Consider the following 22,888-nt stretch of genomic DNA (forward strand, 5'->3'; position numbering starts at 1 on the left):
CCCAGGATATCTGAACATCCCTGCCAGTCAGGTGCACCCCTTCGGGGCAGCCGTGTATCCATCTGGGAATGGATTTTGTTCAGCAAAACTTTCCCCTGTTCCACAAGGCTAAAATTGTCCAGGAATGGTTCCACAGACATGAAAATGAATTCGGGTTAAATGCAGTGGCCTGTGGGATGAGTTGGGACGAGCTATGCGGGTAGAGATCCACAGACAGCCAGCTCAACACAACTGTGGGAAGCAGAATGCTTTTGACACCTTGTTGGGTCCATTTCCCCAACAAATTGAAACTTTATCTCCGCTTTACTTCTTGTTTAAAAGCAGTGCTTTCCTGTGTCCTTCTATTGTATATACAGTAATATACTATAATAAAAACAGGGTGGTTCATGTACGTTCTGTAAATAAGGAAGACTTAGAGTAAGAAAGTCAGGCTTGACAGCAGCTTGCCCAACAAGTAAATTCATACAAATGAGTTTATACAAATTTATACAAATGTGAAATAATGACTCTCCCGCCAGTCGAGGAATGTTGAGTGTGGGGACATGGTTTATTTTTTCCTGGAACAGTGGGGTTTCAGGGCACAGCTGCCTGCAACCACTTAGGAGACACAAAACTCTATTCAACTAGCAAACACATGGACAAAGCAAAACCTCATTCCAACTGCATATGTACAGTAAGTGGCAGTACCTGGGATCAGAGCTTTACAAACCCGAGACTTAGCCTCTCTGGAATCTCAGTGATGGACAGATTCCAACACCACCCATGAGAGATGCAAATTCTCAAAGCTGTATTTTAGAAAATGAAAAGACCCCACTCAGAACAGAACTGCTCTCTAAACTGATGCAATACAGACTAATGAATCCAGTAATGAGAGCTTTTTCCTGCCTGGTGGATATAACTGAAAGTATTTCCACAAACATAACAGCACTTCAATTCCCTGTAGTTTCCGCTTTTGTCTTCCGATTCATTTTTCACTGTTGATTGTAAATAAATCCATTGTATTCTCTCACAAGGCATTGCCATTTACAGCATCTGCTTTAAATATGATTATTTACTCTTGTTATTAACAGGTGTGTAATCGGATCAGATCTGGAGGACGCTTGTCCCATTCTGATACTGAGGCTTTGTTAGCATGTAATATTTAACGGAGACACTGACAATTGACAACTCATCTGGAAGGATTCGAAAATGCTCTTTCGTCCGGATGTTGTACTCTGCTTGTTCCTTTTAAGCACGTTTACCTCATCCTTATGTGTGATTAAATTTTTATCAATAGAACTACAGTAATCAAACTATTCCTTTCACGCCCTTGGGAAACAAAAGAGGAGCGGCTGAGCTCTCGTACACTTCAAATGGAGAATTCTCTTTATGAAGTGCTTTTAATCAGAATGAGTCCTAAACAGTGTTATTACATTTGACTAAATTGTATGTCCTGTTTATTACTTATTAAACATTTATTAAGCGGTTCTAAATCATTCATTAATAGCAGTTTAGTAGAGGATGTTACCAGTGTAAGGAAGTGTTTGAGAGCTCCGATGAATCATTTCTGCTCTCTTGACGCTGGGCTGTCATGAGGGCTGGTCGCTGATGATTCCCTGAGCCCAGCGGGGTGTCAGGACTATGTGACAGAAACGCCCTGGCCTGGGATTGTGAAGCCGTGTGGGAAGCGCATCCCTGCATCCCAGATGGTGGAGCGCTCCGCCTCTCCTGTGAGTGTTAACATGAATTGCGCGATACTTTCAGCGTTTCTGTTCAGAGGGCGTGAGCTGCCCCAGTCTGTGCACGTGCTGCCTCTGCTGCTCTCCGGGGTTGAAATGGGCCTAGGTCCCTCGGTTCTGTGTGTCCCCGGTGGGGAAACGCCTGCCACCGACGGGTGCCGCCGAGCCCAACGTCTTACCCCGCCGGTCGCGGCGCCTTCTCCCTCGGCGCGCGTCCTTTCCGCCGCGCTCTCGGGAGGCGCGGCTGGCGCGGGCGACGGGCTCTGGATGGTGGGGGCATCCTGTCAGGCAGTGGCAGATGGCAGAGCCAGCAGGGCAGGGCTGGTGCCAGGTGGTTGTGTAACGGAATGACGGGGCTGAGATCAGGCTGCGATACCAGCAACCACATGGAGATGGGCATGGTCTACACCCCCAGCATTCGCACTGTGCATTTCTCCTCTAAGATAAATTCGTTTGAAGGTAGGAAGCTAGCTGTTCCAGTAGTTTAAGAAAAAGGATTCATACTGGGACTTTCCTAGTTTAAGCCCTGCTTCAGCTATTCTTTGCGCGGTTCTGTGGTTATATTACTGAATCATTTATTGCTCTGCCCTATGGAGCAGTAGTAAGCCAAAGTCCTGTTTTAAATGACTGTGCTGAGTAAGTGCTGAGACTTACTAAGTCTAGGTTGGTACTGGACAAGATCATCTGTTAAGTAACTACTATTATTTTTTAAGTTGGCAGTACGCAAAAACGTTATCAGGACTTGAATGCAGAGTACTAGAGTTGGTCAACAGGTGTAGCAGGTTGGTCAGTAGATATTGTACTTTTCAGTAGTAGTTGTGTCGGTCAGCATGCGTAGAGGTGTTGGTTAATAAGCATGACAGTGTGGGTCAGCAGGTGAAGCAGTGCTGGTCAGAACGAGTAGTGTGCGGATCAGTCAGTGTTTCTGTGACCTTTCTGGTACATTTCTGAGTGCAGGAGATCCAGTTTTACGTGGTGAAGGGTCTGGACCAGTTCTTCAATGCTCACCACTTGCTCATTTCCTTCACTCCCGCTCAACAGAGCATTGTGGAGTAGTGGTAAAGGTTCTGGGCTCATCAGTGGAAGGTTGTGGGTTATGTCGTGAGCCATGTAGCCAGCAGCTACAGTATGTCACCTTGCAGCTCACAGCTGGCAGCACACTGAAGCTCAGCAGGTGTGTCTGGCCAGTGCCTGCATGGGAGGCTTCCTGGGCAAGCTAAAGTTGCTGCTGGAAGAGGTATTAGTAGCACCAGGAGGGGGAACTCACCCCGCAGGCTGTGTGGGGCCTAATGTCCCAGTGTAGTGACGGAGACACTGTATTGTAAAAAAGGCGCTGTCCATCAGAAGAACTGTTAACACCGAGGTCCTGACTCTCTATGGTCAGAAAAAATCCTAGGGTGCTTCCCCAGAAAAGGAGGGGTGATAACCCTGGTGTCTTGGCTACATTTCCCTCTGACCTTTACCAATCATGGCCTCCTAACAATCCCCATTTGTGAAGTGGCTTCACCACTTTGTTTTCCTCCCCACTGAGCGCTGGTGTGTGGGGAGCATACTTGTGCACTATGGCTGCTGTCATCCAGGTGGGGCTGCACACTGGTGGTGGTGGAGGCGTCCCCATTACCTGTAAAGCGCTTTGAGTGGAGTGTCCAGAAAAGCCCTATAATAATAATAATAAAAAATAATAATAATGTATACTTCACCCAGACTGAAAGTACTTAAATAAATCTGCATTTAAGACTGAGAAAAGGAGGTACATCTTTACACAGAGCTGAACAAGCTACCCAGTCATGACTTTACTTAAGAAATGGCTGGAAAACATTCTTGGATCATTAACCATTAACTACCCAATGGGCTAGATGGGTCCAATGACCTTGTTACCTTTCTTATAGTCATCAGCCCAGTGGTATGGAATAGAAAGGATAGGGGGACTAGAAATGGAATCCTACCCCGAGAGTCAGACACACCAGCTCAGAAAATCTTTTTTCCTAGGACTGTTGCTCCCGTTTCTTCCCAGACAGATTTGCCAGGCCTACCCAACCTGATACTGTTCCAAAACACCACGAATAGATGTGACTGCTCATGGTGTCAACAAAACAGAATCACTTTTATTGTGAGGCGAAGGGCTGCCTGCATTGATTGTATTGTAGGATTGTAGCTCATGTGTTTGAAATGACTTGTACTGAGTGTTCTACATTTCCAGTGTTTATTATACTACCACGTGCCTTCCTTTAGAATATAATTAGCTGTCACTGCATATCAACTTGATCCCAGCTTAGCAAAATGTTTTCATTGATCTCTGGGTGTAGGATGCTTTTTTAAACATCATTAACCATAATTACAGTATTTCGAATATCATCACTGCTGTTATTGATGCACTGCATACATCTCTGTCCCATTGGAAACAATTCATATTTTTGTTTTATATCTATGTACAGTATGTATCTGCCAAGGCCGCAGATCATAATATTTAATGCTTGCAGCTTCTAATTGCAACTTGGTCCAGCGTCGGTTTGTGGCGAGTTGGAGCCTGTACATGTATACCAGTTATCTGCTCAGCGCTCTTTGGCCTGCTGAAATTAATGCTATGAGTTTGTGATCTGTTTAACCTCAATCTAGAGGGAGCTGGGAGAGGAGGGGGAAGGATGACTCTGTGCCAGGTGGTACAATCGCAACTGGCAGTGTGTGCTGGTGGCTCTCCTAGTTACCCACTCTAGCATGAGTGTGCCGCTGCGGTGTCACCTGGCAGAGCCCACACTGTGCCCTGTCACTGCCCATCAGTGCCGCCTCACAGCCCTCGGCTGGAAAACTGCATGGAGACGGAGGACGCCGGGGGGCTGGGCCAGCCTGTGTCCATCGTCCTCTGCAGCATCGAGATGTGCCTGGAATTGATCTCTGCACCCCCCCGTCCTCACAGCTATATGGCCATCTCCCTGTCTCCGACTGACCCCAAACCTCACCCTCCTCACTGCTCCCTGTTTCCTGAACATTTGTCATCCCATTCGCTCCTCTTCATGGACAATTATCCATGGATAAGTTATTCCCTTCAAGACTGATATTGAATTCCCCTTCTCATGGAGAGCGACTTTATTAGAAAACCCCTGGTGTCCCAAGGGCGGAATCAGTGGACCTCCCCCCCTCCCACTGTCTGCTGGTAGAAGAGCCCAGTGGGAGGCTGAAATTATTAGGAAATAATTACTTACGAAAACGGTGTCTGTTAAGATGTTTTCTATGTGGTGGAGAGCAATGAAAAAATGCAAACATAATAGGATTCTTTCCTGTGTCGCTACTGTATGTGCTCAGAGTAATCAAGTGTGATCAAGGATCCCCGCTCTGATTTTGAAAGCCAAACCATCTTTAAAATGAAGGCTGCTCCTCTGCAGGACTGACTGTGCTCTTTTGACCTGTGTTATAGTACATTCGGACAGAAGAGCAGCAGTTGTGAAGCAGTCGCTCGCTTCACACATAACGTGGTGCAAATCTCACCTTGCTGAGGAGCGAAAGACTTTGATGTCTCTTCTGAGTCACAACATAATGTTCACCATGATAACTAGCATAAAAAACAATCATGATAATTGCATAATGGAGAAAATCTGCCCGTGTCTATAAACAGTATACAGTATGTACTGTGTGTGAGCATAGGCAGATTGACTGGAGCCAAGAAACCGGTATAACGCTTCAGTAGTAGCTGTTTTCTTGGGTGTTAACTCTCTGTGCAAACACACGGTCATTTCAAATGTTTCCTATAATCCCCTTTACCAGTGTCTTTACTGGCACAGATCTGCTGAATGACCTCCTTTCTCCTGTGTCAGGACAGGGACTCTTGCTGTGAATGCGCGTCTTCACACTATAATAATACAGCTTTCCTACAGTAGGGTTGCCAGCGCGTGTTAGTGTGGACAGTTGTGTTCTGCAGGGCCCGATGCCAACACCAGTGCCGAACCCCAGTTTTCCCAGTGTATTGTGGGTACAAAGTGTTCTAGCAAGACTGGGCCATTCGACCATGTGTTCCCCCCTTTCTCATGCTGTGAAGTCACGTCTGCTTATATGAAATAAAAACGCAGCGAGTGAGCTGTTGTCTTCATGTGCTCCTCCGCCAGCCATGCCCCTGAATGTGATGGCACCTCTTAAGAGGAGCACTGTCTGGGCAGAGAGAAATCTGTTCCTGTGCTCTCAGTGCTGGAAGATGCATGGTGGCATCGCTCCTGCATCGGCTGAATTATTCATAGCACTTCTTCGCTGAAGCCTGATGAAATTTGGGAGTCAGCCCATGGGTGCCCCCTCCTCTCTCCCCTCTCTCCTGTATCCGTGCAGTAATTGCCCCAGGCTCAAAGCGCCTGGAGCGGCCTGTCTGTTCTCAATCTAATCTCCTCACACACACACCCCCCCCCTCCCGCCCCTGACACCTCATCTGAAAGGCAACCTATTCCAAAATGCCTCCCCCTCCCCCCTCCTCCACCGGAGTGCAGAAGAGGGGGTAGAACACAGTGGGGGGGGAGGTTAGAATTCACAATAATCCCCCCATCCCAAACCCAGAGTGTAAAATTGAAGAAGTCTTGTGAGAGTGCACTCTGAGAGAGTGCAGCATGCCAGTATCTTCATACCCTGCAGTGTTCTGTAAACCCACTGCACAGGAACGTCTTTGTTTGCCTATTTTACTAAAGACAATGGATCTGTTACTGCACATCAGCCTTGTCCAGAACTGTAATGTCCTATTGCAGTCTGTTGGTTTATAGTGCTTTCAGAAGCTTCAAAAAGTACTAAATAAAATAAAAGTTGACTGGGGTTTTTATATTAATTTTTCAAATAGCAGCAGAAGTTTTTATCAGAGGTGTTTCAGTTTGTGTTGAGTCCTGAGAACAAGAACCACTGGTCTAAAATGTTGACAAGCTGTGTGATTTTAACGAATTGGGGGGAAAAAAAGCATACGGACAGTCGGTGTGAACAAATTACATGCAGAATGCTTATTTTTTGGAAGAATAATTTTCATGCTGTGCGGACTAATTCTTAATGGTGTAAATACCCCAGCGTGAAATGCTAAACAGACAATGAACATTATCAGCAGCTGTAGCAGTGGTGAATCTGTGACTGTAATTACTCAAACCAAACCCTGCGCTCTGTGATCCACACGCCCCTGCCTCCTGCTCGAACTGGACATTGTTCTTGGAGTCCCATTGAGACCCACGTTGGAGCTAAAACGCATCCTCCACAACCAAGCGCATCTAATTGTGTAACCATGGAGAACTGCTCGCGGGTCAATCCGGATCTGTCCTACCTCCTAGCACTTCTCAGGTCTGCTCAGGCCTGGGGGCTTCGCTCTCAATACGCGAGCCGGACAGAGTAGGTTTCTACTGGGCAGGAACCGGGGTTTGGAGAATCAGCCACTGTCCTCTACTGGCCGCAGTGTCAGCCTGAACGCCACAAGTCTTATGTCAAACAGCTTTACAGATCAGTTTACAGATCTGTGCTTTGAGAAGCCACCTTTAAAGGCGCTATATAAAATAAAGTTTATTATTATTATTATTATTATTATTATTATTATTATTATTATCTTCTCATTCCAATCCAATTCATTCCAGTTCTTTAATGAGACTGGTTAATTACTGAACAAATTCATCTATACAGTGCAATCAAGTACAAAAATGTTTCGTGTAAGAAAGCTGATAAGTCTGGAAAGGACAAGAAACAGAAAATACCACTTCACCCGGCATTCTTCCAGACCTACAGTATCTCAGACAGGATGCTACCATTGGCTGATGGGATCAGAGGTCAGTGGTTGTGTCACTGCTGGGAGAGTCAGTTTGAATTGGTCCTGTGAGACTCATGCAGAGTTTTATCCGGGGTTTGAAAGGTCTATACAGGCACTCCTGACCCTCACAGCTTGAGCAAGAACATGTGCTGTGCCAAAAGATCCATATCCATGTACAAACCTGCGTGGACAGGTGGTCTGTCATGTCATTTGCTGTGCTCTTCTCTTTATCATGGCTCGCAAGATGGAGATCCACACTACTTAATGACGTTTCTTCTTAATTCCAAATTTGCGTATAACAGTGTTAATCAGCTTGTGTTAAATAAAACAAAAGGGCATTTTCTTGAATTCACGAAAAGGCTTTAGCCCAGCATACAGTATGTTGATTTTGTATAGCGGGAATGTATTTGTAAATCAGTGATTACTTATAACAGAATCCAGTTTGTTTTTCCTAGTCCTCCACAAACACGTCTCTGACTATCAAGTCGTATGGCAGCATTCGGCGCAGACAGCAGAAACTACCTCACGATGTGTTTTATACACACTGCTGTACTTTCATCTTAATACTCTAATACACTATGTATGTGTCTTACCATACTGTATTCATAAAGATGCTATGTACACTGCCCAGGCACAAATGTAAACAGTTATTTATACTTTAATACCTTTAATACTGTGTTAAATAGTGCAGACACCTTCGTTAATAAACAACTTTCGTTTTTTGCACTGATGCTATATTAAGGAAAAAAATAAAGAAGCGAAACGTGAAAGTAGTTATTGTACTCAAATACTTCTTATGCGAGTGTCTAGTCTTGATTTCTGAGTCGCAGCGATCTAACCCCCCTCTTTGACCTCAATCCTTATTGGGGAATATTGATCGTTATCCCTTTCTTTCACTTTATGGTGTGCCTGTCGGGAACACATCCCAGCAAGTACTGGGGTACAGCTGCACTGTGCATGGTGTGTGTGGGCTTTTAAAGCTTTCACTGCAGAATATTGACTGCTGGAGGTGAGCTGGGATGGTGGTTTTTAAAAAAAACAACATTATGCTTTGAAAAGGCTCATGAACGCTGTTGCACCAGATATAAGAATACCGTCATTTGTGTCTGGCAGCGACAAGGGTTCTGTGTTCATTTTCCTTCTTACATTTTTAATTTGACATGTTTTAGCGAAGTACAGAAAAAAAAAAGCATTTTAACTTCAGCTGCAGTTGCCTTGAAGGTCGGCGTCCCACGCTGGTGGACCTGGTGTGTTAAGCTTCCACCTGTGTTGCGCAGCAGTGCGTATGCAACAGCTCGGATGCGCTTCAGCGCCGTCTTGCTCTTTCAGCACCTGCCTCCTCCAGGTCCCCATCATGGCAGTGGAAGCTGGGAGCGCCACCAGTGCCTCTCCACCAGTACAGCACCACCCCGAGCGCTGGGGGTGCATCTCGTGCTCCTTCATGGGGGAAGGGAAGATCTTTACAGCGGGAGATCAGACAGCCAGCCAAATGCCAAGTCGCCCCCAGTGTCCCAGAACAGAGGAGGCAAAGTGTTCCTTGCACGTTCCTCGTGCTGCTCCTGTATTACTGATTTCTTTTCCTCCCATTTTCCCTGTGAATGGAGTTCTCGAGAGTTACTGGTAAACAGGCAGGAAGGGCAGGGAGTGCACACAGGGCCCCATGCATCAATAGTTCAGTAGGAGAGGTGCAGTGTGTGCTGGTAATGAGCTATGCCAAATCACACCATCAATATTGTATGGCTGACTTTGGTGGGGGGTTGGGGTTGAAGAGCAGAGTGCTGGAGCTTTATAACCCACCTTTTCTCCAATTGGGTGGGGGGGGGAGGGTCAGGGGTATGAGAGACTGGGAGGATTATAATGAGGCCTGGCGGGGTTGTTAGCGGGGAATGTGCTGACTAGATTACGGAGGGTGGTCAGCGCAGCCTGTTGCCATTGCTGTGTCTTCGGGTGGGTTACCTTTCACACACACAACGGAGCTCGTTTGAAAAAAAAAAAGGCAACGTGACGGGTGCTCCTGGGAATTTTAAAATAATATCCTGTATATTATTTATATATCCTGGAGGTGGTGTGTTTCTGATCAAAGAGGACGTAAAGTGCAAATACCGTTAGCTGTGTGATGTTATTGAGCTGCACAGCTAAATTCAGTTCTTGAACGCACCGCTGCTGTGTGAATAATTTAGATCTTGCATTTGTATTGATCAGGTAGTTTCCTCGGTGGACTCGCCAGCCCCCGCCCCCCACCCTTCCCACTCCCAGTTTGGAGTTGAGCGTCCCCCCCCCCTGATGTGCAGGTGTACTGCTGAGTAAGAGGAGAAGAGCAGGCAGAGAGCGTGAGGGGGAGAGAGAGAGAAGAGCTTTTAACACGCTGTTAAAGGGAGAGGCAAGGGAACCTCAGAAAGACAGGTCATCTGGAATGTGAGTGTGAGATGGAGAGGATGAGGAAGAGCATCACTGAAGCAGGGCTGGGGAGGTGTGTGCACATTGCTTCTTTAAACCCCCTCCACCAACACCATCACCTCCCCCTCCAGCTCCCCAGTGAAAGAATGAAGGGGCTGTTAACTGGAGCAAATTAATGCAGTAGGGCGAAGGGAAGGCGAGGAGAGAGGAGTCCCACAACTCCCCAACACCGCAGGACACCTCTCTCAAAATAGTTCACGGCTGGAAGTGACTTCAGTGCTGAGCAGCTCGGGTGGGAATTCTGTGAAATCAGGAAAATTTTGTATGTGTTTCTGCCTTAACATGCTTGCAGGCAGTGTGAGTGTGTGTTAACATGATCATATGAGCATGCCAGGCCTGCTCTGTGCAAGGATAGATAGAGCAGGAATAGTTTTTGAGAATAAACATGAAAAGACAGAGCACAGATTCCATTTTCATTTTCAGCTGAAAGAGACATGATGAATTATTAAAGCAGTGTGTTCAAACTCCTTTAAGCAAACAGGACTGTGAGCTCACTGAGGGTGCATGTGCCATGTGGTTTATGGAGAAAGATAATATTACAGGCAGTATAGACAGACAGCACACACTCTCTCACACACACATGCTGCTGATGGTTGCTTTGTGTCCACGCACACAGACTGCTGGCACTCAGAACTCAACCCTGTAAACACACTCATCCACAGTGTTCTAGAGCTGAGAATGCAATCATGCACACACACAGGCTGCTGGAGTTCAAAATACAATCATGCATATACACCCACACACAACCTGCTTGAGCTCAGAACACAATCCTGTAAACACACCGTGATACACACAGACTTCTGGAGCTCAGAGCACAATCATATATACACACACTGATACACACAGACTGCTGGAGCTCAGGGCACAATCATATAAACACACTGATACACACAGACTGCTGGAGCTCAGGGCACAATCATATAAACACACTGATACACACAGACTGCTGGAGCTCAGAGCACAATCATATACAGTACACACATGGATACACACAGACTGCTGGAGCTCAGAGCACAATGATATAAACACACTGATACACACAGACTGCTGGAGCTCAGAGCACAATCATATAAGCACACTGATACACACAGACTGCTGGAGCTCAGAACACAATGACACACACACACACACCCACCCTGCTGGTCCACGGACCACAACTGTGCACATAGACAGACAGGCAATTTAGGGTTTTACCACAACAACTGCCAGCGCCACCAGTCTAAGGATTCCCCACCCAGCTTTCCAGAGTCTGAGCCACAGCAGCCTCATACACCACCATGAAGAATAACAAACCAAACCCAAAAATGAAACACTGGCCTAAGAGCCTTTTGACCAGATTTTACTTCTCATCCTTCCAGGACACATGCATTCTTTCCGTTTTTTGCTCTTGACAAAGTGGGGGAGTTAGAAAGAGTTATAATAGTAATTTAATTCAAAATTGCACGTGCAATTTCATAAAACTGCTCCATTGTAATGGGAACCTTTTACTTTTCCATCTGCATTCCAGCATGTAATGGTCTCAATGACACGGTGCAACTTCAGCACTTTTCCAGTAACTTTTCCAGCCTCAGAAAACCTCCCCACAGTTTCTTTATTTCAAATCCAGAATTTTGGATGAAGAGAGAAAACAAGCATAATGCTCCATTTTTTGGCACTAGCAACCTCTTTTCGTGTGCTTTTAACTTTCCTCTGACCCGTTCTTGTCCAGTGCTGAACCCCATGGACACTGGCTACTGGGCTTTACCTAAATCTTACAGGTTTATATGCAGGAGGAAAGGCGTGGATGAGAAACTAAAACTGATATAGGACATCATTTCCTGCTTGTTGTCCATACAGCCCATCAGAGGCTCTGTCAGCAGTGGCTCCTTTTTTATAAGCTTCAGCATGGCTGAATTTTAATTCACCTTGTGTGGTTTTTCCTCAAGGCCCAGGAACATAGTCTGTTCTCTGACTACATTGAAATTCTGCTCTGACAACACGCCTCTGTGATGTAATCTTTCAATAGAGGAGGTAATGGTGCTTCAGGTTTGGTGCAGATACATTGTCTCTGGGGTTAACAAATCCATTACAGCTGAAGGGGAGGCAAGGGGGGTTTGCAATGCCATTTGCATAAAAATCCAGAGGTTTAATGAGCGCGTCAGGCAAAATTATGATTCAATCAGTAAAATGTGATTTTGTTTTAAAGGTGAGCGCAAAATATTCACTGCACGTTAACCCTAAAGAAGAGCCCTAGGCAAAATGCTGCTCTAGTAACAAAAACTGAAGCTGCGCCTCTGTCTTTGCACTGATACAGTGCCATGCAAAGACAACCCTGAAATCAAGCAGGTGAAATTCTGGTTGAAGGTTTTATTTGATCTAGTGTTTGACTTGTGGTGTACAGATAAAAGTATCTGTGGGATGCCGAACTGCATTTCCAGTTTTGCAGCACACGTGCAGTGATGCTCATTATGAACACAGTTCTTCAACATGAGTAAGCTTATAGACTAGTTACCCCCATTTCACAGGCTTGTGCTTTACCTACATGCAGTGAATCCCTTAACTCTTACAGTGAGAGATAGGTATTGTACTGTATTTGTAGTGCAGTTGATGCATCTTGGTTTTGAATCATTTCCAGCTGTATGCTAATAAACTTCTCTGGAAGTATGCCTCACTCACCTCTTGACAGACAGGTCTGTTCTCTGGCACAGCATACCCAAACAATACCTCTCTACCTCTCTCCACTTCCAACCCCGATACCGCCAAACATCTGTTCCCACAGCTGGCGGCAAGTCCCACTGGAAGTGGCGTTGCGCTGCTGTTGTTTAATGAAAGTGCCATGCTGCCGCCTTAGCATCTGCACTCTCTGCTCGTTAGCTGCAGGTTGGGAAGAGGCAGCTTGTTAACCAAGGCCCTTCTCGATGTGAGGTCACGCAGACAGCAGTTGTGCCTGTGCAGGAGTGTGGCCACCTGTACGGGTTATCTCGCCAGTCGCATCTGTGCGGTTTTTGCGCTCTGTGCTGTGCGCACTCAGTCTGACTGTTCTTTTTCCTCCCTACAGTAACGATCTCCACCAGCACCTACTTCGATGGCCTGCTGGTCACGGGACTCTACACCTCCAACACTCTCCAGTCAGCTCCCATTCCCGCCCCAGCAGCCTTTGGATTCGGTAAGTCCCACTGGCATCACTGATCATCATCTCCTTACAGAGGTGTAAGAGTGGGGTGTCTCGGTGTCAGTATTAGGAGTGAGAGTGGAGTGTCTCAGTGTCAGTATTAAGAGTGAGAGAGGAGTGTCTCAGTGTCAGTATTAGGAGTGAGAGTGGGGTGTCTCGGTGTCAGTATTAGGAGTGAGAGTGGGGTGTCTCAGTGTCAGTATTAGGAGTGAAAGTGGAGTGTCTCAGTGTCAGTATTAAGAGTGAGAGAGGAGTGTCTCAGTGTCAGTATTAGGAGTGAGAGTGGGGTGTCTCGGTGTCAGTATTAGGAGTGAGAGTGGAGTGTCTCAGTGTCAGTATTAGGAGTGAGAGTGGAGTGTCTCAGTGTCAGTATTAGGAGTGAGAGTGGAGTGTCTCAGTGTCAGTATTAGGAGTGAGAGTGGAGTGTCTCAGTGTCAGTATTAGGAGTGAGAGTGGAGTGTCTCAGTGTCAGTATTAGGAGTGAGAGTGGAGTGTCTCAGTGTCAGTGTTGAGGTGTGTGTAGTGTTTAAGGTTCTCAAAGAAGCTGACATTGTGTGAGGTTTTGGTCTCCTTAGATATAGAAACATAAATATAGAAACTTTAGACAGACCAAATGAATGAGGTCTGTAATAAATATAAAGCTAATGTGGTATACAGCACCAGAAATGAGATACAGTGCAGTGCAGTAGAGCACGGTACAATTAGACAGTAACAGACAGGGGAGGTACAGCATTAAGAGCATCAGAGACTGGCAAGGCAAGGCTCACGCCTCATGCGATATAAATAAGCTTCCAAATTATCCCCTTCAGCTTGATAAACAGACAAAGCAAACAAACCATGGGTGTGAGTGGGTCTGTCCGGACTTGGGGAGCAGACGACTCCAGACTCTTTACTGCAGCACTGCTCTGCCTTTCCCCCCAGATTCTCCAGCAGCCTCACAGTCGTGTTTCATTTCTGCGTATCTCAGGAGAGGCAGTTACTGTTACAGCCTGAGGCTATTCAGCAAGAGCCCTGACTTTCTGAATTTTTTTGCAATCTAATTATTAGAAAAACATATTCAGGTGGAATAAAAAACACTTACAAACCACAGATAAGAATTGTAAGAAATTATGAAAAACAGCAGATAAGAAATTTTATTTGTGCTTGAGAAGATTGATAAGGCCACTTATGTCCAACCCAGACCGATGACTTTTAGACACTTGGCGGGTTGTGATGATTCCAAGCCATTGCTCACAAATAGCAAACAACACATAAGTGATGGGCTGTTTCTGGGTTAAGAAATGTTACTTTTTAATTGACAGAATATGTTAACTATTCAAGAATGAGAGAATAAGATTAATTTTTAGATACAGGTATTATTACATTGAAAATTGCCCTTCTGAGTGACACACTGTGGTCTGGATAGTTTGGACCAGTCTGGGCAGGGCTGGAGTGAGCTGGACCAGGCTAGACAGAGCTGGAGTAAGGTGGACAGAGCTGGACAGGGCTGGAGTAAGGTGGACCGGTCTGGATAGAGCTGGACCGGTCTGGACAGGCTAGACTGGTCTGCACAGAGCTGGAGTAAGGTGGACCAGTCTGGACAGAGCTGGAGTGAGCTGGACCGGGCTAGATAGACTAGACTGGTCTGGACAGAGCTGGAGTGAGTTTGACAGGGTTGGAGCAAGCTGGACAGGGCTGGACCGGTCTGGAGCAAGCTGGACAGGGCTGGACAGGGTTGGAGCAAGCTGGACAGGGCTGGACTGGTCTGGAGCAAGCTGGACTGGTCTGGACAGGGCTGGAGCAAGCTGGACAGGGCTGGAGCAAGCTGGACTGGTCTGGACAGCGCTGGAGCAAGCTGGACTGGTCTGGACAGGGCTGGACTGGTCTGGAGCAAGCTGGACTGGCCTGGACAGGGATAGAGCAAGCTGGATAGGTGTGGACGAGGCTGAATAGGGATTATCTCTGTTTCAGTTCTCCAGTTCTTTTCCCTTGTATTGGCTCTCAGATTAACAGCTTTCCTAAGCTTTTTCCCAAAGCTGTTTGCTTACTTTGCCCCATTATAACCTGTTTATAGCTCTTTCATCATAAGATCTTCATGAGCAGAGTCTTGAGCCCGTAACTGTTCCTGTTCGACGGAGGCTGTTGACAAAACCGGCCAGCCTACTGTGAGTGTGCCAGTGCATACCCCGCTGTGCTCATCGCCGGAAACACACAATGTCTCGCAGTCCTTCTCTGCTCACGCGCAACACTCAAATTCCTCCCCCACTGACTTGCTCTCTGCAGTGCAACAAGAGAGTTCCTGGCCTGAAGTAATTTACTGGCCCCACTGAGGAGATCTCTCTGAAGCTCCCCTTTGACCGTAATGCAGATATAGCTCTTTCTGTTTCCAGTTGTCATCTTTTGGAATTTGTGTTGCTAAAAAGGAATATAATCTCCCTATAAAATAAAATTTCTCAGTCATAGTAGGCATGAACCGAAGGGGAGAAGAGTTAATTCATGTTATAATGGGTGAAGATGTGACCTTCCACTCACTCCGTAATGGAGCCCTGCATTTTACTTCTTTTTCTCTACACGCTTCAAACAAACTAAGTTTGCTTACTAACCTATTCTTGTCTGCTAATAAAAGTGCAATGTCGAAAATGACACAGTATTCCACGTGGACGAAAGTAATCGCACACTAGTCTCTGGCAGAGAATGACATTCCTCTCACATTGGCGCTGGCACCTTCCTGGTGGCATCACTCAGACGAGCTGTTGCCGCAGTTGGCCAGAGATCCAGATGTCGACATCTGGAATAGCTTGGTGTGAGTTAGGGAGAACATCTGGTGAGCAGATGCCGAGCTGGTGTGTCAGGGCTTGGCTGTGTGGAGCAGTGGGGACAACAGGAATCTCTTGACGTCGGAGTCTTGCCTGGGCGCCCCGAAGCGGAGCAGGGAATCCACTGGCGGGAAAACGATGTACTGTAGTCAGTTCATCTGCCTGTGCCTCCAGCAAGGGATCGCAGAGCACTGTGTGGAATTAGAGGCAAGCCATGAGCCTACTACTGAATTATTTACATAAACACTCCTTCCTCGGGGTATAATTTTTATTTGTGTACCTGAAAGGAATCTCATTTACTATTATCAGAAATGGGGCACAACCAGCATTTTGTGAACATTGCGTGCTTCTTCTTTTTTTTTTCTGGATAGTGAGGAAGCATGGGCAGATGCTTCTGACCTGCCCACCTTCGTCTTCTAACACGTGCTGCAGGATCGGTGCTCTGCTGCTGAGAGCCGGGAGAAGGCTTTGACCAGCTAATCCTCGCCCTAGTCTTGGCAGGGCTCACACAATTGTATACCTCCACTACAGGAGTGCCAGTCACAGTGGGTTAGGCTGGTTAGACAGCTGGACCCAGGCTCGAACCTGTGGACAGGGGTTAAGGAAACTTGCACAAGGTTTCACTCCCTTTCAGGGATGTCTCATTGAATATGTTGACTTACAAGTCTGCCAGCACTTTATGTAGAATGAAACTATACTCATGAGGACTAACGTGCTCTTCAACCTTGCTTATTCAAACTGCTCATTCTGATCCATTCTGCACATCTGAGGTCTGAATGTCTTTGCTTATTTACAGTAGTGGGTATCTCATTCAGTATGAAGTCACCTCCATGATGCCGTGATGCAGACCTCATGTCAAGGTCAACGTCCCCTTGTTACAGGAGGTTTTAGGAAGCCCTGCAAATATCCCGAGAGAATAGCTGAGCTTGTGCTCTAGACAGGAAGATGTGGCTACATTCATCCCACTTGTACCTGTACCTAGCTTCACCAACACCATGTTCACCAAGCATGCACACGAGACAAGAGAAAAAAGGCTGTAATTTTTATTGTGCATAACAAGCAGAGCAGCAGCATTCTGAATAAATCTTCCGGTTAGAATAATATGTTGTTTCTTTTTATTTGGTCTTCAGAAGTTATCCACTCAAATCATAGCATGCAGCATAGGAAAGCTGCTTCTTCCTGATAAGGATCACAGCCAGCCGATGACTGTCCCCGAAGCACAGGACATGAACATATGCTCTGGATGGGACTGGGAGGCAGGAGGCAGTGACAGGTGGCTTTGTGAGAAACAAACCTGCAGAAAGCGGCTCATCTGGTCTGAATGAGTAATTAGCACTCGGAGGCAGTGAAATTCCATGTGAGGGAAAGGAGCTGTCAGGATAGGCTCTGGTGGAATTAGCCACTCCTTTGGGCTAATGAAGGGGCTTATAAGAGCAGCCAAGAGGTAAAGGGATTCCGTCTGCGTTCAGGCTCAAGGGTGGGGTGGGAAGATCTCATTAGCAAACGAGTGGGCTGGCTTACCGGGCTGTGGGACTCTGTGAGCGCGGGAGGCTTAAGAAAATACAGGCTGCACTGAGGGGCTTCACACGGGCTGCACGGTAGTTCGTTTGCCATCTGGACCGGGGCTCACCAGTAGCATTCACTCCTGGAGCAGCAGGGCAAGGAGCTATCGTCCTTGTATGGGAACTTCCCTGTGCAACTTGCACAAGTATTCGCTCCCTTTCAGTGAGGTCTCGGTGAATATGTGGAATTACAAGTGATTGGTACAATGTTTAAAAGTGGGTAATTTAATTCAGACAATTCAGAAACTAAAATGTGTGGCTTGCATAGGCATTTACCCCTCATCCCAAATCAGTTCTGCACTTTCAGCTGGAGACTTCAGTTCCACAGGCAAGGAGCTTGGAAGTTCTCTCTCTCAGTCAGCATCCAGTTAAGGAGTGTGAAACCGACAACTACAAATGATCTGGATATACATTTAGGCAGCTAATGGTCTGTTTTGCTTATGTACTTTCCTTTACTTATGGATAGGCTGTGGAATGCCTGGAATGGGAGCTTTATTACATTTCAATTACATATGACTACTGAGTGTTTTTAACTGTGTGGGGTCCCTGTATTGCCTCATGACCCCTGGAACACGTTCAGACAGCCGGTCAGTGTTTCTGATTTGTTCCTTCAGTGAGGAGCGAAGCATGCACCTAGTGTAAGCAGTTGAATAGTTCTGTACGGTCAGAACCGAACTAAGCAGGACTTTATATCTCATTCCCAGAAAAAAAAAGATATTGCTGCTCTGGAATCAGTCCACAGTACAGCAATCAGACACATTCCCAGACTTAAAGGAAAAACCCACTTTGAAAGCCTTAAAGAACTGGATCTTTCTGGTCTTAAACAGAGAAGACTCTGTGGAGGGCCTGATTCACAAATGCGCTGACAAAGTCAACCCAGTGGATTTCACATCAGTGAAATCAACACTGAGACATGAACCAGAGGACATACAGTAAGTGCAAAGTGAAAGTGTCTATTAAACCAAGAACTGGAGACACTTCTTCCCACAAAGGTTTGCTGGAGTGTGGAGCAAGCTACCCTGTTGTGTTATTGAAGCTGCTAACCTGGCTTCTTTCAAGAAATGGCTGGATGAAACTTTAAGATCAATTTACCACTAAAACTGAAAAATAAAAAATGGATCGAATGGCCTCTTCTCAGCTGTAGATTTTCTTATGTTATACCCAAGTACTGTACAGACAAACTAAAATGGATAAATATCATAATGAATAATTGTAAGCTCATTTGAAGCAGGAACGTGCATAAGATTGCTCATTAATGTTATAAAAGCTGATGAAAGTTGTCACTGTGTAATTATAATTACATATAATTACATCTGTATATGCAATTCACAGAAGCACTACAGATCTGACTCTTCATTCATCTGTTTGCAAAACAAAGATGTCGGAGTGGAAAAAAATACTTCAAAAATACCCCCAAAAAAAGATTTCTCACCTTCGGGTCGATCTTTTCCTCTTACCTCGTACTTTCGCCCTGGGGTGCCGATGACAGGGGCGAGCAGGGTGGCTCTCCAGAGGGCCTCGCCAGGCTCTGCAGTGTGGAGGCTGCCAGCAGTCGGGGTGGGAGTGACCGCAGTGCCTGCGGCGGGCGGCTGGGGTGGTGAGAGCTGTGAGCCGCTGGACACGGGCCCGGGGCCTGCCAGCTGCACGCCGCTTGTCCGTCATCGGGGCTGCTGGTCAGAGGAGAGAGAGGCCGAGGGGGCGTGTGACTGTGATGCTCTGTGGTTCAGAGTGCGGGGCTGTGACTGTGATGCTCTGTGGTTCAGAGGGGGGACTGTGACTGTGATGCTCTGTGGTTCAGAGGGGGTGTGTGACTGTGATGCTCTGTGGTTCAGAGGGGGTGTGTGACTGATGCTCTGTGGCTCAGAGTGGGGGGCTGTGACTGTGATGCTCTGTGGTTCAGAGGTGGACTGTGACTGTGATGTTCTGTGGTTCAGAGGGGGTGTGTGACTGTGATGCTCTGTGGTTCAGAGGGGGGACTGTGACTGTGATGCTCTGTGGTTCAGAGGGGATGTGTGACTGTGATGCTCTGTGGTTCAGAGGGGGTGTGTGACTGTGATGCTCTGTGGTTCAGAGGGGGTGTGTGACTGTGATGCTCTGTGGTTCAGAGGGGGTGTGTGACTGTGATGCTCTGTGGTTCAGAGGGGGTGTGTGACTGTGATGCTCTGTGGTTCAGAGGGGGTGCTGTGACTGTGAAGCTCTGTGGTTCAGAGGTGGACTGTGACTGTGAAGCTCTGTGGTTCAGAGGGGGTGCTGTGACTGTGATGCTCTGTGGTTCAGAGTGCGGGGCTGTGACTGTGATGCTCTGTGGTTCAGAGGGGGGACTGTGACTGTGATGCTCTGTGGTTCAGAGGGGGTGTGTGACTGTGATGCTCTGTGGCTCAGAGTGGGGTGCTGTGACTGTGATGCTCTGTGGTTCAGAGGGGGTGCTGTGACTGTGATGCTCTGTGGTTCAGAGGGGGTGTGTGACTGTGATGCTCTGTGGTTCAGAGGGGGTGTGTGAGTGTGAAGCTCTGTGGTTCAGAGGGGGACTGTGACTGTGATGCTCTGTGGTTCAGAGGGGGTGTGTGACTGATGCTCTGTGGCTCAGAGTGGGGGGCTGTGACTGTGATGCTCTGTGGTTCAGAGGGGGTGCTGTGACTGTGATGCTCTGTGGTTCAGAGGGGGTGCTGTGACTGTGATGCTCTGTGGTTCAGAGGGGGTGTGTGACTGTGATGCTCTGTGGTTCAGAGGGGGTGTGTGACTGTGATGCTCTGTGGTTCAGAGGGGGTGTGTGACTGTGATGCTCTGTGGTTCAGAGGGGGTGCTGTGACTGTGAAGCTCTGTGGTTCAGAGGTGGACTGTGACTGTGAAGCTCTGTGGTTCAGAGGGGGTGCTGTGACTGTGATGCTCTGTGGTTCAGAGTGCGGGGCTGTGACTGTGATGCTCTGTGGTTCAGAGGGGGGACTGTGACTGTGATGCTCTGTGGTTCAGAGGGGGTGTGTGACTGTGATGCTCTGTGGCTCAGAGTGGGGTGCTGTGACTGTGATGCTCTGTGGTTCAGAGGGGGTGTGTGACTGTGATGCTCTGTGGTTCAGAGGGGGTGCTGTGACTGTGATGCTCTGTGGTTCAGAGGGGGTGCTGTGACTGTGATGCTCTGTGGTTCAGAGGGGGTGCTGTGACTGTGATGCTCTGTGGTTCAGAGGGGGGACTGTGACTGTGATGCTCTGTGGTTCAGAGGGGGTGTGTGACTGTGATGCTCTGTGGTTCAGAGGGGGGACTGTGACTGTGATGCTCTGTGGTTCAGAGGGGGGACTGTGACTGTGATGCTCTGTGGTTCAGAGGGGGTGCTGTGACTGTGATGCTCTGTGGTTCAGAGGGGGTGCTGTGACTGTGATGCTCTGTGGTTCAGAGGGGGTGTGTGAGTGTGAAGCTCTGTGGTTCAGAGGGGGTGCTGTGACTGTGATGCTCTGTGGTTCAGAGGGGGGACTGTGACTGTGAAGCTCTGTGGTTCAGAGGGGGGACTGTGACTGTGAAGCTCTGTGGTTCAGAGGGGGACTGTGAATGTGATGCTCTGTGGTTCAGAGGGGGACTGTGACTGTGATGCTCTGTGGTTCAGAGGGGGGACTGTGACTGTGAAGCTCTGTGGTTCAGAGGGGGGACTGTGACTGTGATGCTCTGTGGTTCAGAGGGGGGACTGTGACTGTGATGCTCTGTGGTTCAGAGTGGGGGGCTGTGACTGTGATGCTCTGTGTTTCAGAGGTGGACTGTGACTGTGAAGCTCTGTGGTTCAGAGGGGGGACTGTGACTGTGATGCTCTGTGGTTCAGAGGGGGTGTGTGACTGTGAAGCTCTGTTGCTCAGAGTGGGGGGCTGTGACTGTGAAGCTCTGTGGTTCAGAGGGGGGACTGTAACTGTGAAGCTCTGTGGCTCAGAGTGGGGGGCTGTGACTGTGATGCTCTGTGGTTCAGAGGGGGGACTGTGACTGTGATGCTCTGTGGTTCAGAGGGGGTGTGTGACTGTGATGCTCTGTGGTTCAGAGTGCGGGGCTGTGACTGTGATGCTCTGTGGTTCAGAGGGGGGACTGTGACTGTGATCCTCTGTGGTTCAGAGGGGGGACTGTGACTGTGATCCTCTGTGGTTCAGAGGGGGGACTGTGACTGTGATGCTCTGTGATTCAGAGGGGGTGTGTGACTGTGATGCTCTGTGGTTCAGAGGGGGGACTGTGACTGTGAAGCTCTGTGGTTCAGAGGGGGTGCTGTGACTGTGAAGCTCTGTGGTTCAGAGGGGGGACTGTGACTGTGATGCTCTGTGGTTCAGAGGGGGGACTGTGACTGTGAAGCTCTGTGGTTCAGAGGGGGTGCTGTGACTGTGAAGCTCTGTGGTTCAGAGGGGGGACTGTGACTGTGATGCTCTGTGGTTCAGAGGGGGTGTGTGACTGTGATGCTCTGTGGTTCAGAGTGGGGGACTGTGACTGTGAAGCTCTGTGGTTCAGAGGGGGGACTGTGACTGTGATGCTCTGTGGTTCAGAGGGGGTGCTGTGACTGTGAAGCTCTGTGGTTCAGAGGGGGGACTGTGACTGTGATGCTCTGTGGTTCAGAGGGGGGACTGTGACTGTGAAGCTCTGTGGTTCAGAGGGGGTGCTGTGACTGTGAAGCTCTGTGGTTCAGAGGGGGGACTGTGACTGTGATACTCTGTGGTTCAGATGGGGTGTGTGACTGTGATGCTCTGTGGTTCGGGGGGGGGGGACTGTGACTGTGATGCTCTGTGGTTCAGAGGGGGGACTGTGACTGTGATGCTCTGTGGTTCAGAGGGGGGACTGTGACTGTGATGCTCTGTGGTTCCGGTTGGGTGGGCTGTGAAGACAGATAATCTCAGATTAATGATGCTAATTAACGTGAACAGCATGTCTTTGCACTGCGCGTAAAGCCCATGTTAACATGCAGAGATTGTGCAAGCTCCAGCCACACAGAGCCAATTCAAACCCAGAGCAACAACACTACCTACTTTGGCACCTGATTGCCCTAATTACTGTTACATTAATGTTAAAATCTATTACATGCACCAAGGTCAGCTGTATAAACTGTGACCAGAATTGTTCTAGTACAGCTCCATTTGTACAACTGAGCTAAAGTGTAATCAAGTGTTTGAAAATAGATTGTGCAACTGTTTTTTATTGCAATTACTGTGGTATAAAGTACAATTTAAAATAAACCCCTTTCTGGTTTTACTGTAGTTTCTTACATATAATGAATGTCATCTGGAGTGCGCAAGTATATACTGAACTGAAAAGTGTAGCAGAGAACTGTAATACAGCAGCCTCTTCCTTGGCTCTGCATGCATGTACAGGAAGGGGATGTGCAGTCAGTGAGGAGCTGCCAGAATGCAACAGGAGATCTGACTTACTCCACCACTGGGGAATTTAAGCTATTCCTTTTTGAGCGTCTGTGTGCTTTTTATTTGCAGGTTTATTTTAATCCTGTT

The 22,888-nt window shown here is 47.6% G+C and overlaps 1 protein-coding gene across 1 annotated transcript in view; it reads left to right on the forward strand.

Moving 5' to 3' along the window:
• LOC102694156 (reelin) overlaps window positions 1-22,888 on the forward strand; it is a 168,564-nt gene that overhangs the window by 19,722 nt on the left and 125,954 nt on the right. Inside the window, 1 exon segment of the mRNA XM_069192636.1 lies at window positions 12,959-13,066. Within this exon segment, the coding sequence (XP_069048737.1) occupies window positions 12,959-13,066 (108 nt within the window).

This window comes from Lepisosteus oculatus, chromosome 7, assembly GCF_040954835.1.
Source record: "Lepisosteus oculatus isolate fLepOcu1 chromosome 7, fLepOcu1.hap2, whole genome shotgun sequence".
Taxonomy (NCBI): domain Eukaryota; kingdom Metazoa; phylum Chordata; class Actinopteri; order Semionotiformes; family Lepisosteidae; genus Lepisosteus; species Lepisosteus oculatus.